The sequence below is a fragment of the Hyperoodon ampullatus genome (genome assembly GCF_949752795.1).
Source record: "Hyperoodon ampullatus genome assembly, chromosome: 16".
NCBI classification, from domain to species: domain Eukaryota; kingdom Metazoa; phylum Chordata; class Mammalia; order Artiodactyla; family Ziphiidae; genus Hyperoodon; species Hyperoodon ampullatus.
This window is the reverse complement of record NC_136929.1, coordinates 71,407,733-71,428,355: the sequence shown is the minus strand read 5'-3', so window position 1 is coordinate 71,428,355 and position 20,623 is coordinate 71,407,733. Positions and strand designations below refer to the sequence as shown.

At 37.0% G+C, this 20,623-nt stretch overlaps 1 protein-coding gene across 1 annotated transcript in view; it reads right to left on the bottom strand.

Moving 5' to 3' along the window:
* The window catches only part of KATNAL1 (katanin catalytic subunit A1 like 1), a gene marked incomplete at both ends in the record, with an annotated part of 48,436 nt that overhangs the window by 13,357 nt on the left and 14,456 nt on the right, over positions 1-20,623 (bottom strand). Inside the window, 3 exons of the mRNA XM_079721555.1 lie at positions 666-771; positions 1,167-1,294; positions 17,919-18,087. Coding sequence (XP_079577681.1) covers positions 666-771; positions 1,167-1,294; positions 17,919-18,087 — 403 coding nt within the window. The remainder of the gene's footprint in view (positions 1-665; positions 772-1,166; positions 1,295-17,918; positions 18,088-20,623) is intronic.

Below are 20,623 nucleotides of genomic sequence, written 5' to 3'. Positions count from 1 at the left end.
CTGATAACATCTGAGAATTACACCAAGCCTAGATGAAGTGATCAAACTAATTAATTACTGAGAAATATGCCGGCTTTTAAAAAGATAATTTATTTGATCAAACACTTATTCTATGACTATGCACTATTACTATTTAATTTGCTTGCTAACTTTTTTTTTTTTTTTTTTTTTTTTTGCGGTACGTGGGCCTCTCACTGCTGTGGCCTCTCCTGTTGTGGAGCACAGGCTCCAGACACGCAGGCTCAGAGGCCATGGCTCACGGACCTAGCGGCTCCGCGGCATGTGGGATCTTCCCGGACTGGGGCACGAACCCGTGTCCCCTGCATCGGCAGGCGGACTCTCAACCACTGCACCACCAGGGAAGCCCCTTGCTAACTTTTTATTTACAAAAACAGACATCTAGAAAATTCTTAAAACTCATCTCTAGCTCAGCGCCCCTGAGGGAAGTGACTTAAAGACTATAGTTCCAACACTCCAGGCCCCTCTCCTGCCAGGCAGAGGCAGCACATCGCAACTACAAATCCAAATCCAGGTATCTGAGGGATGCTCGACCTCCCCCAACCTTTACAAACTGTGTTAATAAATACACAAAGAAACTACAGTGCTGCCTTTCTTTACCATGCAAGCAGCAGTTTTATACCTATATTATTTCAATAAATTCTCACCTTCCATGGCCTTCTAATCCCTTTGAAAAAGTCAGGCATCCACATGGGAAGAACAACAGCTTCCCTTAGCAACTTCTTAGCTTCTTCCAGATCGGCTATGTCATCCCTTTGTAAGAAGAGCAAAGTTTCATGCTTATTCAGGGACACCTTTGATTTATGATCAATACTAATTCTTTTAATTTTTTTAAATTATGAAATTTTCTTACATTAAGAACATTATTCTAATTTTTACTGTATAAAATGATCAATGAAAACATATTGCAATTATAAATTAGGACATGTCATTCAACTAACAAACTTTGTCAGTTATGTCAACATCAAATTAGTATGAAAATGTCTTGGTTATATTCTGGAAGAAGAACTGTCCTACCAATTCTGCACACTCATATTATGGATGAAGTCATCATCAGGAGATGAATGGATAACAAGATAAGACTCACACCAAGCCAACCTACAATTTGTTTTCTCCACTACTGTAATTCAAGAACTTAACAGACTAACCAATGAATGCTAGGATTCCTAGAGACAATGTCTCTCTCAAGGGCTTCCACCAGATCCTTATCATATGCAGCACCATCAAATTTTGGAATTTCACCATCACTTGCACCGTCTGGCATATTTTTCCTTCCCTGGGGACAGGTACAAAAAAATGCTGATCAATAACAAGATAATTTTAATTAACATCATTAAGCTTTCAAAATATTGCAGTGTAACCATCTTAAATGGCTATTTTTTTAAATACTGTTTGTTAATTACCCAAATGCCATCCTCCCCTATTTAATTCATCAGAAATAGATGAACTGGCCAACTTTATTAGACACTTCAAATTTACATTCTTGAGGGGACAGTTGCATGTAAGACTGGAATGATCTAGATACCTCTAAATTTGTGGATGCATGGGATTTCTACCACCACTAAAAAATACTTGAGTATTAACACAGAGGAAGAAAAGAAATCAATTGAAAACCTACTGCATAGCAAGAAATCTCACATATATTATCTCATTTAATACAACTACCCTACAAGGTAGGTATTATAACCCTATTTTTACAGATAAGGAATTGGAACTCAGAAAGTTAAGTAACTTCAGTTCACAATTATTAAATGTCAGAGTACAGATTTTAACTCAGATCTTCCTGACTCCCCAGATCCATGCTTTTTCACAGCATCAGACCACCTCATGCCTGGCTGAGTCAGCTTAAAGCTTAAAAGCAGGTTATGGCAGAGAGGGATAAATTAGGAGGATGGGATTAGCATACACACACTACTATATATAAAATAGGTAACCAGCAAGGACCTACTGTATAGCACTATACAGTACTATACTCAATATCTTGTAATAACCTATAAGGAAAAAGAATCTGAAAAAAAAATATATATATATAAAATGTGTATAACTGAATCACTGTGCTGTACACCTGAAACTAACACAACATTGTAAATCAACTATACTTCATTTGAAAAAACAAAAGACTAGGTTATGCATGGCAGAACTATCCTCCTAAGCATCCAAGAAAGAGGCTGCAGATGAGGAAAGAGGTGGGACTCTGAACTGCATCTTACAAAGCCTTTTCCCTGTCACTGTAAGTACCCACTCAGGGTTGAGGGTTTCTTCCTAGTAAGGTCCTTGGACCACATCATAAAGTCACTGTCATCACAATGATAAAAGGACCTTTTAAACTAGTATCATCAGGACCATTAAAACAATACACTTTACCCCAAATTCTTTATTTAATAATATAGTAGCTTTAAAAAAGAATTATATCCTATAGTTTCTATGGAGTTCTGCCAAGATTTACTCGGCTCTGAAGAGCTTTAAATGAAACACGCTCAGCTGCCAGAGACAGTTCAACCACTGGAACTACTTCAGCAGACAGAGCCAAGCACCTCCCCAGAGCTTCAGCTCCACAGTTACTGTTAATGTAAAAATGAAAGGAAATATGGTCCAAAAATGAGTCAGTTTCCTAAGCTTCAATCTGAAGAGAGAGAACAGGAGGAACCTCTCCTACCACACTCCATCTGAGATAAACCATAAACTAGATCCTAAGTGCTGAGAGAGGCCTAAATGGCTCCCTTTGGGCAAACACTCCAGCTCTTTAAGCCACTAGGTAAATGACCAAACAGTACTCTGGTGACTTGACCCCAAAATGAATAATTTACTGTCCCTGGGTAGCATGGCAACGGTATTAAGCTAAGTTTTCAGGAAGATTCTTGTATTTCAGATGACAGATCCCAAAACTGACACTTAAAAGGAATAAACTTCTGGCATGCCTACACAACAAAAATAACATCAACAAATTTAAAATAAGCACAGCCTAGAATCACATTTTATAATAATGATAGGCCAAGGCTAGTCACATTCAAACAAATCACTGGGAACACTGTGTAATCATTTTAAAACTGTTCTAGAAATAAATCAAAAAAAGAATGCAACAGACACCGATATATCTGGGACTTAACAAGCTTTGATATGACACTGTAACTTTTATTTATTTATTTTTGGCTGCATCGGGTCTTCACTGCTGCGCATGGGTCTTCTCTAGTTGCGGCGAGCGGGGGCTACTCTTCATTGCAATGCACGGGCTTCTCATTGCAGTGGCTTCTCTTGTTGTGGAGCACGGGCTCTAGGCACGTGGGCTTCAGCAGTTGTGGCACACGGGCTCAGTAGTTGTGGCTAACGGGCTCGGTAGTTGTGGCTCACGGGCTCGGTAGTTGTGGCACACGGGCTTAGTCGCTCCTTGGCCTGTGGGATCTTCCTAGGCCAGGGATCAAACCCGTGACCCCTGCATTGGCAGACAGATTCTTAACCACTGCATCACCAGGGAAGTCCTGACACTGTAATTTTAGACTTACCAAAAAATTAGTATTAAAAAATATAGGCAGACAGTCATTTTAATATGAATGTCCATGTGGTGGGGAAGGATTTGATAACACTACCAAGGGAAAGGAAAAGCTGCACACTTATCTGGAAGTAATAGGAATCATAGGATTTTAAGAACAATAAACATGTGACCATCTATGTCCAACACATTCAGTTCCAGATCAGTGAATGAAAATACATTATCTGCCCTCACTGAGCATCCAGTCTTGTGGTGGAAACAATTAACAAGTAAACAAACCCCAAACATACATAATTATAAACTGTTAAGTGCTATGAAAAAACTGAATGGTCACTATAGCTAAAAGGTATTGAGCAAAAAGAATAAGTTGGAGAGGTGATCAGAGGCCAGCTCACTGGGCCCCTATAGGCCATGGGAAGGAATTTAGATTTTATTCTAAGTACATGGGGAAGTTTTTGAAATGTGCTAAGCAGGGGAATGACAGGATCTGATTTACATTTTAAAATGACCCTGCTAGCTGCGATATGGAAAAAGGATGGGCTGGAGGGAGAAGGAGAAGCAGAAAAACAAAGGCCTATTGCAGGAGTCAAGGTCAAGGCTCTCAATTCACAGAAGAGGATAGTGTATAAAGCTAGTCAAAAAAAAAAAAAAAAAAGAAAAAAAAGGTTCTGAAGAACCTAGGGGCAGGACAGGAATAAAGACAAAGACTTAAGGTGGACTTGAGGACATGGGGAGGGGGAAGGGTAAGCTGGGACGAAGTGAGAGAATGGCATGGACTTATATACACTACCAAATGTAAAATAGATAGCTAGTGGGAAGCAGCCCCATAGCACAGGGAGATCAGCTCCGTGCTTTGTGACCACCTAGAGGGGTGGGATAGGGAGGGTGGGAGGGAGACCCAAGAGGGAGGAGATATGGGGATATATGTATATGTATATGTATAGCTGATTCAGTTTGTTACACAGCAGAAACTAACACACCATTGTAAAGCAATTATACGCTAATAAAGATGTTAAAAAAAAGAAGCTAGTCAAAGGACTTGCCCTTGCACCCAAAGTTTCTCAATGGTAGAAATGAGACCTGAATACAAATTAAGTGGTACAAAGAAGATTCTAGAACTTTTTCAAACCAAAATGGTGAGGTTACTAAACAACAAATTAAGGAAACTAAAAATAAATAATTTATTTGGTTATATTGGGAAATCAACAAAATGGGCGACAATTCTCCTTCATAACAAATACTCAGATAAATTAAAATAGGGATATCAAATATAAGTTAGTAGCTCTGGTTTCAGTTAACCAACTAGATTAACTACAACACCTAAAAGAAGTTTAGTTTTCAGGCAATAAAGCTAACCTCACCCAAGATATTATTACCTGTACAGTTTATAATAATAATAATAGCTGCAACATCACTGAAATGAGCTTAGAAATCTTTGCTTAAATTTTCACATTAATTAGCAAAAATTTGATTATTAGCATGAAGGCTGATATACTTTTTCTCATTAAAGCAAAGTATTAGCTTCTTTTTACGAGTGTCTAAACTACCCATATCAAAAAGTTTGTTTATGATCTTTCATTAGTATTCTATTTGAGGAAGATGAGGCTAAAATTAATGACCAACTCAATATTATAGAGTTAATTAATGACACAGATAGGCCTAAAATGCAAATAATAGTTTTTATATTTCACTGTGTGCCATCTAAGAGAAACATGCTCAGTTACTAGCTCTGGGTCTTACATTTTAAGAAAAATGTTGACAAATTATACCGAGAGAAGAGTGATGATAAAGGGTTCAAAACCCATGTCATATGGAGGAGGATCAGGGACCCTAGAGACATTTAAGCTGAAGAAGAAAATGTTAACGGAGCAACACAACCCACTGACCTCCTTACTTGTGTGTACTCTATATTACTCCAAAGGAAAGAACCAGGACCAGTACAAAGTGACAGAAGAGGTAAATTTCAGATCGACAAAAGAAAGCATTTTCTAACAATGAGTCCATCCATCAAGGGAGTCATCTCTCTTGTAGGTAGTGAGCTACCCGATGTTAGAATCACTGGCTAATTAGTAATAAAAACCACTGGCCCCCAATCGCAGGGATGTCTGAGCTGAATTATAACTGACCTTTGGTTCTTTGGGTAAAGCCACTGCCTCTCACTTGCCCACTTATTCATCTGTTTCCTGAGTTCAACAGCCCAAGGCAAGTGCAAAATTGCTTGGGAATCTCATTGTTTCTCTCTCTTTTTTTTTTTACGTGATCTTTATTCTGTATCATACCTGTGTTAGTTCCCCACTGTCATGTTACCTTTACAGCTAACACTCGTTTACAGCTTGCTATATGCCAGGCACTGTTCTAAGCACTTGACGTAACAATCTTAAAGGTCCTATGAGTTAGGTACTTGTATTATTTCTACCTCATAGATGAGAAAACTGAGGCACCAAGAGGTTGAGTAAATTGTCCAAGGACACACAGCTAGATCCTAGGCAGTCTGGCTTCAGAATGAGTGCTTTCAACCCCTTTGTACACTATGGCATAAGGCTGCACACTTTGGGCTACTCCTACCCCAGTGTGAGAAGCAAACACAGGAAAAGTTACACAAGATCTCTAAACTGATATTTTAGAGATAAGACTTTATTAATTACAAGGGAAAGTATGTTGATAAATGCAAAACGCTTACTAATTTCAGTGTCATGCCTTGCACTGGAGTGTTCATACAAAATACATTTAAGTTGAAATAATGTATCCATAGCATTCTGCTTACTTATCAATAAATGCATTCTTGCAGCAATATTGATGAATACTTACTCTGTACCAGGCACTATTCTAGGTACTGGGAAATAGCAGTGATCCAAGCAGACAAAAATCCTGCCCTCAGAGGCATACACTCACATTAGGGGACACAATATACAAACGAGTAAAACACAGTAAAACATTTAGGGACAGGACAGCAAGTAACTACTTTACTATAATCTAATGCAATAAAATTGAAAATAATAAAAATAAAAGCAAAAACCAACACTATTAATCAGCTGCCATGAGAGAAAAAATTTGTGGAGTGATTTAATATCCAAAGGACAGAACAGGATATTTCTTAAAAACAAGTCACTGATAATACGAATGGCCAATAAACATATGAAAGAACTTTTTTTTTTTTTTGCGGTACGCGGGCCTCTCACTGTTGTGGCCTCTCCCATTGCGGAGCACAGGCTCCGGACGCGCAGGCTCAGAGGCCATGGCTCACGGGCCCAGCCGCTCCGCGGCATGTGGGATCTTCCCGGACCGGGGCACGAACCCGTGTCCCCTGCATCGGCAGACGGACTCTCAACCACTGCGCCACCAGGGAAGCCCATGAAGGAACTTTTAACCTCAGAAGTTATCAGATAAGTACACAATACATGGTAGATATGCTGGTAAAATCACAACGAGATTCACCCACAAGAGAGAGACAATATCAAGTGTTGGTGAGGATGTGGAGCAACTAGAACTTTCGTGCTCTGCAGGCAGACGTGGAAATTGGTATAATCACTTTGGAAAACTAGTTGGTGTTACCTACTAAAGTTTAACATATGCATATCCTATGGCCCATCAATTCCACTCCTAGGTATATGCTCACTAGAAAGGTATGTATGCTCACATATATACCAAAGGATAAGTACAAAACTATCCAAGGTAGCATTAATAATAATATTTTCAAACTGAAAGCAATCCAAAAATTCACTAATAGTAAAACAGATTCAACTGTGGTATAATACTGTATATTAACGAAAATAAACAAACTTCAGATATATGCAACAGGATGGCAAAATCTCACCAACATATGTTGAGCAAAAAAAGCCAGACAAAAAAAGAATACTTACTGTATGTAAAGTTTCAAAACAGGTATAACTAATTTATGGTATTAGAGATCAGAATAGTGGTTATCTTTGGAAACAAAGTGGCAGAATAGTGGTTACTTTTGAGAAAGAAGTGTCAGGGATCAGAAGGGATCCTGAGTATGGCTTCTGAGGTGCTAAATGTTCTATTCTTGACCCCTGAGTGATAGTTACATGGATTACATGGTAGTTACAGAGGTTAAATGCAGTCAGACGAAGCGGACTCTTACTGGTCTGTAAGAGCCAATTATTAAATTTGCAGGAATTTTTCTATAAAAAACAGCCATTGATAAAAATTAAATTACACAAACAGAATAAATTATATTAAAAACAAAAGTGGTAATTACTCAAAACTCCTCACTTCTAACTATTTAACTATTACCTATGCACTTAAGGTTACTTAAGTCTACTGTGTCTACACTATAGAATGGTAGGCTACTACCCATCTTATCTTGACTCTGAGTTCAGTGACCTCATGTTGGTAGCTTGAAATCCATCATAGTGAAAGTATTTATACCGGAGAAACCAGCAAATGCTACAAAACAGGGCTTGATTTCTTGTTTTGTTAACTGTCTAGACTTAAAGTAATGGGGAAAATATTACATTTAAAAGTGTGTCATTTCTATAGTTGTTACAATGTAAATAGCACAAAAGATGAACGAAATAATTTTCCAGTATTTGAAAACCATGATCTGATTCATCAAAGTTGCTCAAGTGATTGATCAATGAGTGAAGTTCCCACATATGTTTCTGTTGTTTCACTTTCATCTGACTCATTAATAAAAACAAAATATCAACCAATATCCTAACAGAACTTCATTCCTAATCATCTGTCAACTGCAACCATAGGTACCTACATTTGCAAGAGTTAAGCAAAAAGCAGCAAAGGCATTCAGTGAGGGTCCATTGGCTCTATAAAGTTTACACTAAAGAGTACTGTATATTTTATTATTTGTAAATTATATGCTGCACATCCTTCATATCAGTCAGATTTATAATAAATTTGTGTGTGAATATGAACATGTTTATATACACATACACTTTTTTCCCTCAGAAAACTAGTTATTAAACATTTACCAGTACACTGCTGGTTAGATGATCATCATTCATCAAATATACCCTTATCATGTATACACTTTTCTTCAATAAAAAGATTTTTTTAAGTCACTATTCACTTGTATAACCACCGATCAACAGTTCTCAAAAGAATAGTCCAGGGGCATCCCTGGTGGCGCAGTGGTTGAGAATCTGCCTGCCAATGCAGGGGACACGGGTTCGAGCCCTGGTCTGGGAAGATCCCACATGTCACGGAGCAACTGGGCCCATGAGCCACAATTACTGAGCCTGCATGTCTGGAGCCCGTGCTCCTCAACAAGAGATGCCGCGATAGTGAGAGGCCCACGCACCGCGATGAAGAGTGGCCTCCACTTGCCACAACTAGAGAAAGCCCTCACACAGAAACGAAGACCCAACACAGCCATAAATAAATAAATAAATAAAATTAAAAGAATACTCCAACCCAGTTTACAATGTCTCTCCATATCAGACATCCCTACATTTAATCAGAGAAGGAAAATATTCAAAAAATGGCCATTTGTTATAATTCAATGAAATGAAGTCCTTTAAGTTTAATAGCTTTAAATTAAGCCTCTGAAGATGATTTACCATACTTTAATCTGAATTCTATCTAAAAGCACATACAGCTTTAATCATGAGATCATAATGGAAGCACTGCTCATTTCACTAAGAGTTAATTAACCATAAAGCCATAGTCTTGTAAATACTTGAGAATCAGAATTTTAATTAAATTTATTTTTGGTTTATAATATCAAAACATCTATTCTGCTACCTAATATTTTACTTTTAGACTATCCTTCTTAAACTAAAAAATGCATTTGTTATTTCTATGTATATTTCTACACTGACTCTAGACTTAGATAGTAAAATAAAAATAACCATTTTTCTCAGGTACATTCAAATAAGACTAAAAAATATGGCTGTAACAATCAACTTGAGGCCAGGAGTTACATATTAGTTTGCCTTCCTAGTACCTAGAAGTATGACTAACACAAAGTATGCACTTAATAAAGGTACATTAAGTAAATGGTGTAACGAACTGGCCTCATGATGACTCTGTACCTCAGGGGAAAAAACTGTAAGGCTTGAATAACAGATCACTATACACAGTGACTGCTATTTATTGAAAAATAGCATTTTTAAGATTGGACCTAACTTGAAGCCTGTTAGCAGTTTAAAAAAAAAAAGAAGAAAAAGATTTAATCACTCTCAGAAAGTGAACTGGTACTCTTAAAAGAAATAGGTATTTGTGATACATTAAAATAAGACAGCAAGCATTTTCAAGTAAGAGGTTGCATAGCATAATGGTTAAAAGCTCAGGTATTAGAGTTCAAATCCTAGTTCCACCACCTACTTGGGTGGAACTCAATTTCTTCATACACAGTACAGGGAAAATAACACTGAGTTCACAGGAATTCGTAGGGAGGACTGGTACAGGTTAAGAATGTTCAAGGCAGAGTGAGACCTGTTGCTACTGCTTTTATTACTAGCTGCTTCCTCATACAGTTCACAAGACTAAACTAAGAATCCAAAGATACCGAGAGTCTTAAGCAAAACATGTAATTTCTCCTGTCCTCTCTTTTTTTAACATCTGTAAAGTTAAGTGGCTAGAGCAGAAAAGCAGCTTTCAAACTTTTGACCATGACACAAAGTAATAAATTCATCTTAGATCATGCGTTAGTATATACAAATAAATAACTACATTTTTACATACTTATATAACAAATTTTTTTCTCAAAATAATACTGTCCTTATAATGGGCAATGCAGTCTGAATTTTCTAGTCTATTTCATTTTTTTTTAAGCTGGTTGCAACACACAAAACTGATTTAAAAAAACCAACAACACTGAGTACCCTTCAGTACTCGATTTCAAATTAGCTTTCAATGGCAATGGATATCTGTCAGTTTCATCTAAACTGCCTCAAACCCTATCACCACTTCCACTGAGTTTAAGGACTCCAGTATTCTAATGAATATCTGAGTGCTTACGATGATCATAACTGAACCAAGCACACCTTTCAACTTCTAATGAAGTTTCTCTGAGGTTTTTTTTTTTTTAATTGTAATCCCTTTTGTTTCCAGAGTGACTCAGAAAGTCTCTTTTATCTTCAAACAACTGTTCTTTTTCTTTTATTAAAGGGCTTATTTTCCAGTGACATTCTGAGTACTTACATGTGAATGAAGAACAACTAAGATTTACAAAATTATTTGGAACTTTTTAAGTAAAAGACAATTTACAATATCCAGAGAAATTTATCTGACATTCAATAAATGCTGCCTGGTTGTTTTGTTCTTTGCTTAAGAATCACATTTTAAAATCACCATTTATTTAATTTTTCTGGAATTCTTTTCAAATCCAACCAGACTTTTAATCTAGTTTGGTAGGGATACTACATAATATGAAAAATACTAAAATAAAGAGGAAAAAGATCTGTGATTCACAAAGCTCCATTCCTTACTCTATGACTTTGGATAAGATACTTTAGCTCTATCTCAGTTTCTTCATTTGTCAAAATGGGGATAAAATGACTGCCTACTACTTGGGATTATTTCATAAATTATTGTGTAATCACTCCAAATGATACCTAGCAGGGAAGCATCCAATAAACCATGACCAATATTCTTCTCTTGTGTTATGTGAAGTTAAGATAAAGACTGAAAGTTCCTTACCTGGTTCTAAAAGTTTACTTAAAAGCTACTAGCAGAGTGATGGGTGGACATCAGCCACTACTTTATTCTCTAAACTGCAAACCAAGGTTAACAGCACAAAAATGAAGAAGAGAGGAAGAAACAAAGATGATATATAAGATACAGATTTTTAAGTATCCATTATGTGGCTTTTGATAATGGGGAGAACCAGTTCAATTTCATCAGCAGGAAAATTTATTTATTTATTAGTACCCCTCACTAATCCCAAAAGGATCTGAAATGGAATCACTTACTGTTTTATGACATAATAGCTTGAACAAATTACAAACATAAAAAAAATCTAATTCATTTTCAGTGTCCTAGTGAGGTAGAGAGAATATGTCTTTGGCTCTATCTCCTAAATAGAAATACTCAGAAAACATCAGTTTTATTCCATTATGGTCTAAAAAACCACAAGGTGTAGGAAGTTGGTCTGTGTAGAGTCCTTACCACTGACTGAAATCATATATAGTAAAAATATTCAAATATAGTATGTAATTTTTAAGGATAACCACTTGCTATTAGTTATAAGCTGTATTTTCACGATAAATATCACGGCATAAATGTGATGACATATAGAACCCCTAGCTAGGAAAATAAAACTTCTTTGTGGCAATTCAATAACATCCTCATTCACTTATGACATCATAAAGGAAACAGGAAATGCTATCACTAAAAATTTATTTTTGTCTTTTCATTAAAATTAAGGCTAAGAGAAATGTCAGGTCATCCTGGCTCCTTACTCTGAAAAATTATTTTCAGCACATTTTCCTAAAGTCCATTTTAAGGACAGCACAGAATTTCTACCCAGTATTATGTTTATTCACCAATCAACTTCCCAGATAAAGTAAATGTACATACTGAACCCAAACCAAAGGAAATTTTCTCATTAAGAAAAAAAATCTTGTTTTACCCTAAAATTTAAAGATAAATCAAAGTTTAAAAAAATTTTTATCAACAGTAAAGCATATGTATCATCTTATTCTGTGAACACCGTAGACACATCTACTTCCTTATAAATCTTTCCCCTACAATTATGTTTTCATTTTAATTCAGAATACTAGTTAAAATATCTTTTAAGTTTTAAAACTTTATTTTGAATATTTCTGTAAAAGCTCAGGACTTCCCTGGCAGTCCAGTGGTTAGGACTCTGCACTTCCAATGCAGGGGGCACGGGCTCGATCCCTGGTCAGGGAACTAAAACCTGGCCAAAAAAAAGCTCCATTTTAGAGGGCAGACAGTAGAAGCAAGAAGAACTACAATACTGCAGCCTGTGGAACATAAAGCACATTCACAGAAAGACAGACAAGATGAAAAGGCAGAGGGCTATGTACCAGATGAAGGAACAAGATAAAACCCCAGAAAAACAACTAAATGAAGTGGAGATAGGCAACCTTCCAGAAAAAGAATTCAGAAAAATGATAGTGAAGATGATCCAGGACCTTGGAAAAAGAATGGAGGCAAAGATCGAGAAAATGCAAGAAATGTTTAACAAAGACCTAGAAGAATTAAAGAACAAAAAAACAGAGATGAACAATACAATAACTGAAATGGAAACTACACTAGAAGGAATCAATAGCAGAATAACTGAGGCAGAAGAATGGATGAGTGACCTGGAAGACAGAATGGTGGAATTCACTGCTGCAGAACAGAATAAAGAAAAAAGAATGAAAAGAAATGAAGACAGCCTAAGAGACCTCTGGGACAACATTAAACTCAACAACATTCACATTATAGGGGTCCCAGAAGGAGAAGAGAGAGAGAAAGGACCAGAGAAAATATTTGAAGACATTATAGTCAAAAACTTCCCTAACATGGGAAAGGAAATAGCCACCCAAGTCCAGGAAGCACAGCGAGTCCCATACAGGATAAACCCAAGGAGAAACACGCCAAGACACATAGTAATCAAACTGGCAAAAATTAAAGACAAAGAAAAATTATTGAAAGCAGCAAGGGAAAAATGACAAATAACATACAAGGGAGCTCCCATAAGGTTAACAGCTGATTTCTCAGCAGAAACTCTACAAGCCACAAGGGAGTGGCATGATATACTTAAAGTGATGAAAGGGAAGAACCTACAACCAAGATTACTCTACCTGGCAAGAATCTCATTCAGATTCGATGGAGAAATCAAAAGCTTTACAGACAAGCAAAGGCTAAGAGAATTCAGCACCACCAAACCAGCTCTACAACAAATGCTAAAGGAACTTCTCTAAGTGGGAAACACAAGAGAAGAAAAGGATCCAAAAAACAAACCCAAAACAATTAAGAAAATGGTCATAGGAACATACATATCAATAATTACCTTAAACGTGAATGGATTAAATGCTCCAACCAAAAGACACAGGCTTGCTGAATGGATACAAAAACAAGGTCCATATATATGCTGTCTACAAGAGACCCACTTCAGACCTAGGAACACATACAGACTGAAAGTGAGGGGATGGAAAAAGATATTCCATGCAAACAGAAATCTAAAGAAAGCTGGAGTAGCAATACTCATATCAGATAAAACAGACTTTAAAATAATGTTACAAGAGACAAGGAAGGACACTACATATGATTAAGGGATCATTCCAAGAAGAAGATATAACAATTATAAATATGTATGCACCCAACATAGGAGAACCTCAATACATAAGGCAACTGCTAACGGCTATTAAAGAGGAAATCAACAGTAACACAATAATAGTGGGGGACTTTAACATCTCACTTACACCAATGGACAGATCATCCAAAATGAAAATAAATAAGGAAACACAAGCTTTAAATGACACAATAGACCAGATAGATTTAATTGATACTTATAGGACATTCCATGCAAAAACAGCAGATTATACTTCCTTCTCAAGTGCACATGGAACATTCTCCAGGACAGATCACATCCTGGGTCACAAATCAAGCCTCAGTAAATTTAAGAAAATTGAAATCATATAAAGCATCTTTTCTGACCACAACACTATGAGATTAGAAATGAATTACAGGGAAAAAAATATAAAAAACACATACACATGGAGGCTAAACAATACATTACTAAATAACCAACAGATCACTGAAGAAATCAAAGAGGAAATCAAAAAATACCTAGAGACAAATGACAATGAAAACACGATGATCCAAAACCTATGAGATGCAGCAAAAGCAGTTCTAAGAGGGAAGTTTACAGTCATACAAGCCTACCTCAAGAAACAAGAAAAATCTCAAATAAACAATCTAAACTTACACCTAAAAGAACTAGAGAAAGAAGAACAAACAAAACCCAAAGTTAGCAGAAGGAAAGAAATCATAAAGATCAGAGCAGAAATAAATGAAATAGACACAAAGAAAACAAAAGCAAAGATCAATAAAACTAAAAGCTGGTTCTTTGAGAAGATAAACAAAATTGATAAATCATTAGCCAGACTCATCAAGAAAAAGAGGGAGAGGACTCAAATCAATAAAATTAGAAATGAAAAAGGAGAAGTTACAACAGACACTGCAGAAATACAAAGCATCCTAAGAGACTACTACAAGCAACTCTATGCCAATAAAATGGACAACCTGGAAGAAATGGACAAATTCTTAGAAAGGTATAACCTTCCAAGACTGAACCAGGAAAAAACAGAAAATATGAACAGACCAATCATAAGTAATGATATTGAAACTGTGATTAAAAATCTTCCAACAGGGCTTCCCTGGTGGCGCAGTGGTTGAGAGTCTGCCTGCCGATGCGGGGGACAGGGGTTCATGCTCCGGTCCGGGGAGATCCCACATGCTGTGGAGCGGCTGGGCCCATGAGCCATGGCCACTGAGCCTGTGCATCTGGAGCCTGTGCTCCGCAACGGGAGAGGCCACAACAGTGAGAGGCCCGCATACCGCAAAAAAAAAAAAAAAAAAAAAATCTTCCAACAAACAAAAGTCCAGGACCAGATGGCTTCACAGGTGAATTCTATCAAACATTTAGAGAAGAGCTAACACCTATCCTTCTCATACTCTTCCAAAAAAATTCAGAGGAAGGAACACTCCAAACTCATTCTATGAGGCCACCATCACCCTGATACCAAAACCAGACAAAGATACTACAAAAAAAGAAAATTACAGACCAATATCACTGATGAATATAGATGCACAAATCCTCAACAAAATACTAGCAAACAGAATCCAACAACAAATTAAAAGGATCATACACCACGATCAAGTGGGATTTATCCCAGGGATGCAAGGATTCTTCAATATACGCAAATCAATCAATGTGATACACCATATTAACAAACTGAAGAATAAAAACCATATGATCACCTCAATAGATACAGAAAAAGCTTTTGACAAAATTCAACATCCATTCATAATAAAAACTCTCCAGAAAGTGGGCAAAGAAGGAAACTACTTCAACATAATAAAGGCCAAATATGACAAACCCACAGCCAACATCATTCTCAATGATGAAAAACTGAAAGCATTTCCTCTAAGATCAGGAATGAGACAAGGATGTCCACTCTCACCACTATTATGCAACATAGTTTTGGAAGTCCTAGCCACAGCAATCAGAGAAGAAAAAGAAATACAAATTGGAAAAGAAGAAGTAAAACTGTCAATGTTTGCAGATTACATGATACTATACATAGAGAACCCTAAAAATGCCATCAGAGAACTACTAGAGCTAATCAATGAATTTGGTAAAGTTGCAGGATACAAAATTAATGCACAGAAATCTCTTGCATTCCTATACACTAATGATGAAAAATCTGAAAGAGAAATTATGGAAACACTCCTATTTACCACTGCAACAAAAAGAATAAAATACCTAGGAATAAACCTACTTACGGACACAAAAGACCTGTATGCAGAAAACTGTAAGACACTGATGAAAGAAATTAAAGATGATACCAACAGATGGAGAGATATACCATGTTCTTGGATTGGAAAAATCAATATTGTGAAAATGACTATACTACCCAAAGCAATCTACAGATTCAGTGCAATCCCTACCAAATTACCAAGGGCATTTTTTATGGAACTAGAACAAATCATCTCAAAATTTGTATGGAGAAACAAAAGACCCCGAATGGCCAAAGCAGTCTTGAGGGGAAAAAACGGAGCTGGAGGAATCAGACTCCCTGACTTCAGACTATATTACAAAGCTACAGTAATCAAGACAATATGGTACTGGCACAAAATTAGAAACACAGATCAATGGAACAAGATAGAAAGCCCAGAGATAAACCCACACACCTATGGTCAACTAATCCATGACAAAGGAGGCAAAGATATACAATGGAGAAAAGACAGTCTCTTCAGTAAGTGGTGCTGGGAAAACTGGACAGCTACATGTAAAAGAATGAAATTAGAACGCTCCCTAACACCATACACAAAAATAAACTCAAAATGGATTAGCGACCTAAATGTACGATCAGACACTATAAAACTCTTAGAGGAAAACACAGGAAGAACACTCTTTGACATAAATCACAGCAAGATCTTTTTTGATCCACCTCCTAGAGTAATGGAAATAAAAACAAAAATAAACAAATGGGACCTAATGAAACTTAAAAGCTTTTGCACAGCAAAGGAAACCATAAACAAGACGAAAAGACAACCCTCAGATTGGGAGAAAATATTCGCAAACGCATCAACGGACAAAGGATTAATCTCCAAAATATATAAACAGCTCATGTAGCTCAATATTAAAGAAACAAACAACCCAATCAAAAAATGGGCAGAAGACCTAAATAGACATGTCTCCAAAGAAGACATACAGATGGCCAAGAAGCACATGAAAAGCTGCTCAACATCACTAATTATTAGAGAAATGCAAATCAAAACTACAATGAGGTATCACCTCACACCAGTTAGAATGGGCATCATCAGAAAATCTACAAACAACCAATGCTGGAGAGGGTGTGGAGAAAAGGGAACCCTCTTGCACTGTTGGTGGGAATGTAAATTGAGACAGCCACTATGGAGAACAGTATGGAGGTTCCTTAAAAAACTAAAAATAGAATTACCATATGATCAAGCAATCCCACTACTGGGCATATACCCAGAGAAAACCATAATTCAAAAAGAGTCATGCACCCCAATGTTCATTGTAGCACTATTTACAATAGCCAGGTCATGGAAGCAACCTAAATGCCCATCGACAGAGGAATGGATAAAGAAGTTGTGGTACATATATACAATGGAATATTACTCGGCCATAAAAAGGAATGAAATTAGGTCATTTGTTGAGACGTGGATGGACCTAGAGACTGTCATACAGAGTGAAGTAAGTCAGAAAGAGAAAAACAAATATCATATATTAACGCATGTACGTGGAACCTAGAAAAATGGTACAGATGAACCGGTTTGCAGGGCAGACGTTGAGACACAGATGTAGAGAACAAACGTATGGACACCAAGGGGGAAAGCCGCAGGGGGGTGGGAAAAAAATCAAACTACCTCCTCGTCCTCCTCTAAGTAAACGTGGACTACTGTGTAAGATTCAAAATTATTTCCTATTTAATTTTGTCATTTTTATCTTTAATTATCAGAATTGTGATGATATTTAATACAATTTTGAAATTCAAAAAATAAAAAGCTCCATTTTACTTAAGATTTCTGTGTGTGTGTATTAAGAAATATATACACCTCTGAGGTTACTGACAGTGCAGAATGGCCTTCAAAATGCAAAGACTGCATAGGTTTTTGATTCAAAGTTTTTTTAAAAATCTCTTCCATGTGAAAACCAGGGTCCTCTGAAAAGCAACAAACGTCACGGGCTTAAAGTGAGTGGGTTACAAAGAGGTAGTCTTGCCTTGTCATCTCTCCCTCTTGCTCTACAATCCTTGTCCCTACTTGTAGAGGGTTTTTCACTCTTTGATATAGCATGTGCTCGGCCTACAGGTCCCCGGGCTCCTCCTCCTGGCATTTCTCTCCTCAGAGGTCTTACTTCTCGATTGGGACGCCTTATCTGAGGTGGAGCTCTGACAAAAAAATAAATACATAAAATTAAAATTAATCGAAGGCAAAAGTATTTCAATACTACCTTAGTCAATAAAACTGTTAAATCAATAAGCCCACAAGGTCAATTTTTCCCCCTTTTGCCAATTCATGGCCACAACTATTAGGTCAGTTTTTAAAGTGCTTTTCTGTAAAGTATACTGGTTGATACAAACATTAAATACATATAAATGACACATACAGCAGCAATTATTTTGTCAAAAATAACATTCACCAATAGAGGGCAATACAGACTATTCCCATCTAATAATCTTAATAGTGTAACAGAAAATCAATTCCTTTATTCATTACTGTCCTAAGCCAAATAAGTAACTTAAAAAAAATTATTAAAAGCTGAAAGGACAAGGATTCAAAATGTATTTATTTGCATAGCTTACTAGTTTATCCTTTACAACCAAAATGATTTTCTCTGCTTCCATGTTGGAAAAACCATTTCATTCATCAAATTACAAACAGCAGGGCTTAATGAAATCTTCTTAATTTATGTGCAAAGTTTATGTGTAAAAATATTACTCATGCTTTGAGCATGTCAAAAATCACAGGATCATTCAAATTATACAGGCCCCCAAATGTGAATCAAGAATTTTGATGACTATATGTGGCAAAGGATGTTAATTCTATTTATGGTGGTGATCATTTCGCAATATACACAAATATTGAATCATTATGTTGTACACCTGAAACTAATGTAATATATGTCAATTATACAGCAGTTTTAAAAAAGAATTTTGATAAATACATACATATAACTATGCTTACAAAGTGGCATATTTTGTCTCATGTAATGTGAAACATGTCTTCTTCAAACAGTGAAATTATGGGGTTTCTCAGAACAGTATTTATTTGCCTCTCTCTGGGTATTGGGGGAAACTCCATCACTTTGTGTCTAAGCTCTTAGTGCTTCCTCCCTGAACTGTCTCTGTCTCTGTTTTCCTACCTTTACTCTCTTTACAGCTCTGCCTGTATTTGTAGCCCTTCACATCCCATATGTGTGTTCCTTTTCCACCCAAGTGCCAAAATCTATTCTTATCCCTTTTCCAGCTTCATGTTTTTAATTCATCTAACTCATCACGGAGTTTCTCTTCCTGGTACCAGAAAAGGTCTCACATGTGTATAACTCAATGAACTCAGCAAACCAGGAAAATGGATGAAAAGCCAGGAAGGTTGAAAAGGTAAAAAATAGTTTACATATTGTAGCATCTTCAGACTACTGGAATTAGACTACTACATGAAAGTGCTGAGGATGAGAGAGGCTGGTGAAAAGTGTATGTCTTTCTACTAGGTTACCATACACTGACATCTGAATCCTTGGAGTCCAATCCAGTTAAACAGTTATTTACTGAACACCCACACCTGTTAGGAGGTATATATCCTCTACTGTGCTAGACAAAGATGAATAAGCAATCTTGTGGGGAAAAAATCCACAGGAAAGGAACTTGAAAATCGTGTATAGTGAAATAGTTATAAGGCATTCTCAAATTTAAAGGTATTATTATGTTTTTGGTTCTAGCGCATTCTTAGTCTTTTAAGTATTCTGTCAATAAGGTAAAAATGTAATGAGACTGGTAAAGAATAAAAAACTAAAAACGTTATGTTGCTCTATTCCTAGTATTTCATTGCAACCATTGTTTTTTGAATGAATTTCTGTTTTGTTTTGATGAAGAGGTGTAAAGTCATAGAGCAGAACTTTACTGTTTATATATATACATACATATCTGTGTATGTATAATGTCCTTCCTGAATCGGATTCCTGGCCAAAGACAATAAAAAGCGACTGACAATCTCTTGCACACAGAACACACGTCAAGTTTGCCCTTCTGTTAGCAGCTGCACCTGCTATTTAAATAGTCTGTCCTTGTTTGTGGTCCTGCTTTCTGGAGGCACAACCAGCCCGAAGCTTTGGCTCACAAACAGCAGGCCCATCCTTCACAGCTGCGCTGCCAGGCTGCTCGGTGGCCTCGCTGAGGAGGGGTGAATTGTAGGGACTCTAGAAATGTTTCTTCTGCCTCCTCAGCTTGTGCTTTCCCGCCTCAGCTTGCTAGTTAGCAGTCACTGAGGAGTCCTGCTTGTAGTCTGTTCTGCACACACATCCAGTTCAGTAAAGCTGTGCTGCGAGAATTATGTCAAAGCTCGTACACAGGCTGCACTCCGAGCGTTTGCTGCTGCTGACCTTGTCCTGCCACTCGATATTCTGACGGGCTCATAAACGGTCTGGATGAAACTGCTCAGGAGGCCAGATGTGGCATTTGTGGCAAGTCCCACGTCTCACAGAAAGTGTGCCTGTGCTTTGCAGGTCTTCAGTGCCGTCTCACTGCAGTGTGATATTACATTCGAAACAGACTCTGTCAGCTTCCCAAAGGACATCCTTGACTCTGTTCTGTACTTCTTTCCATTTAGGGCATCACTGCCCAGTGGCATGCTTCAATTTAAGGACTCAGTGACAGCTTCCAGGCTGTAAAAAATAAGTCTCAGGGCTTCTTTTACTGGTCTCTTTTTAAA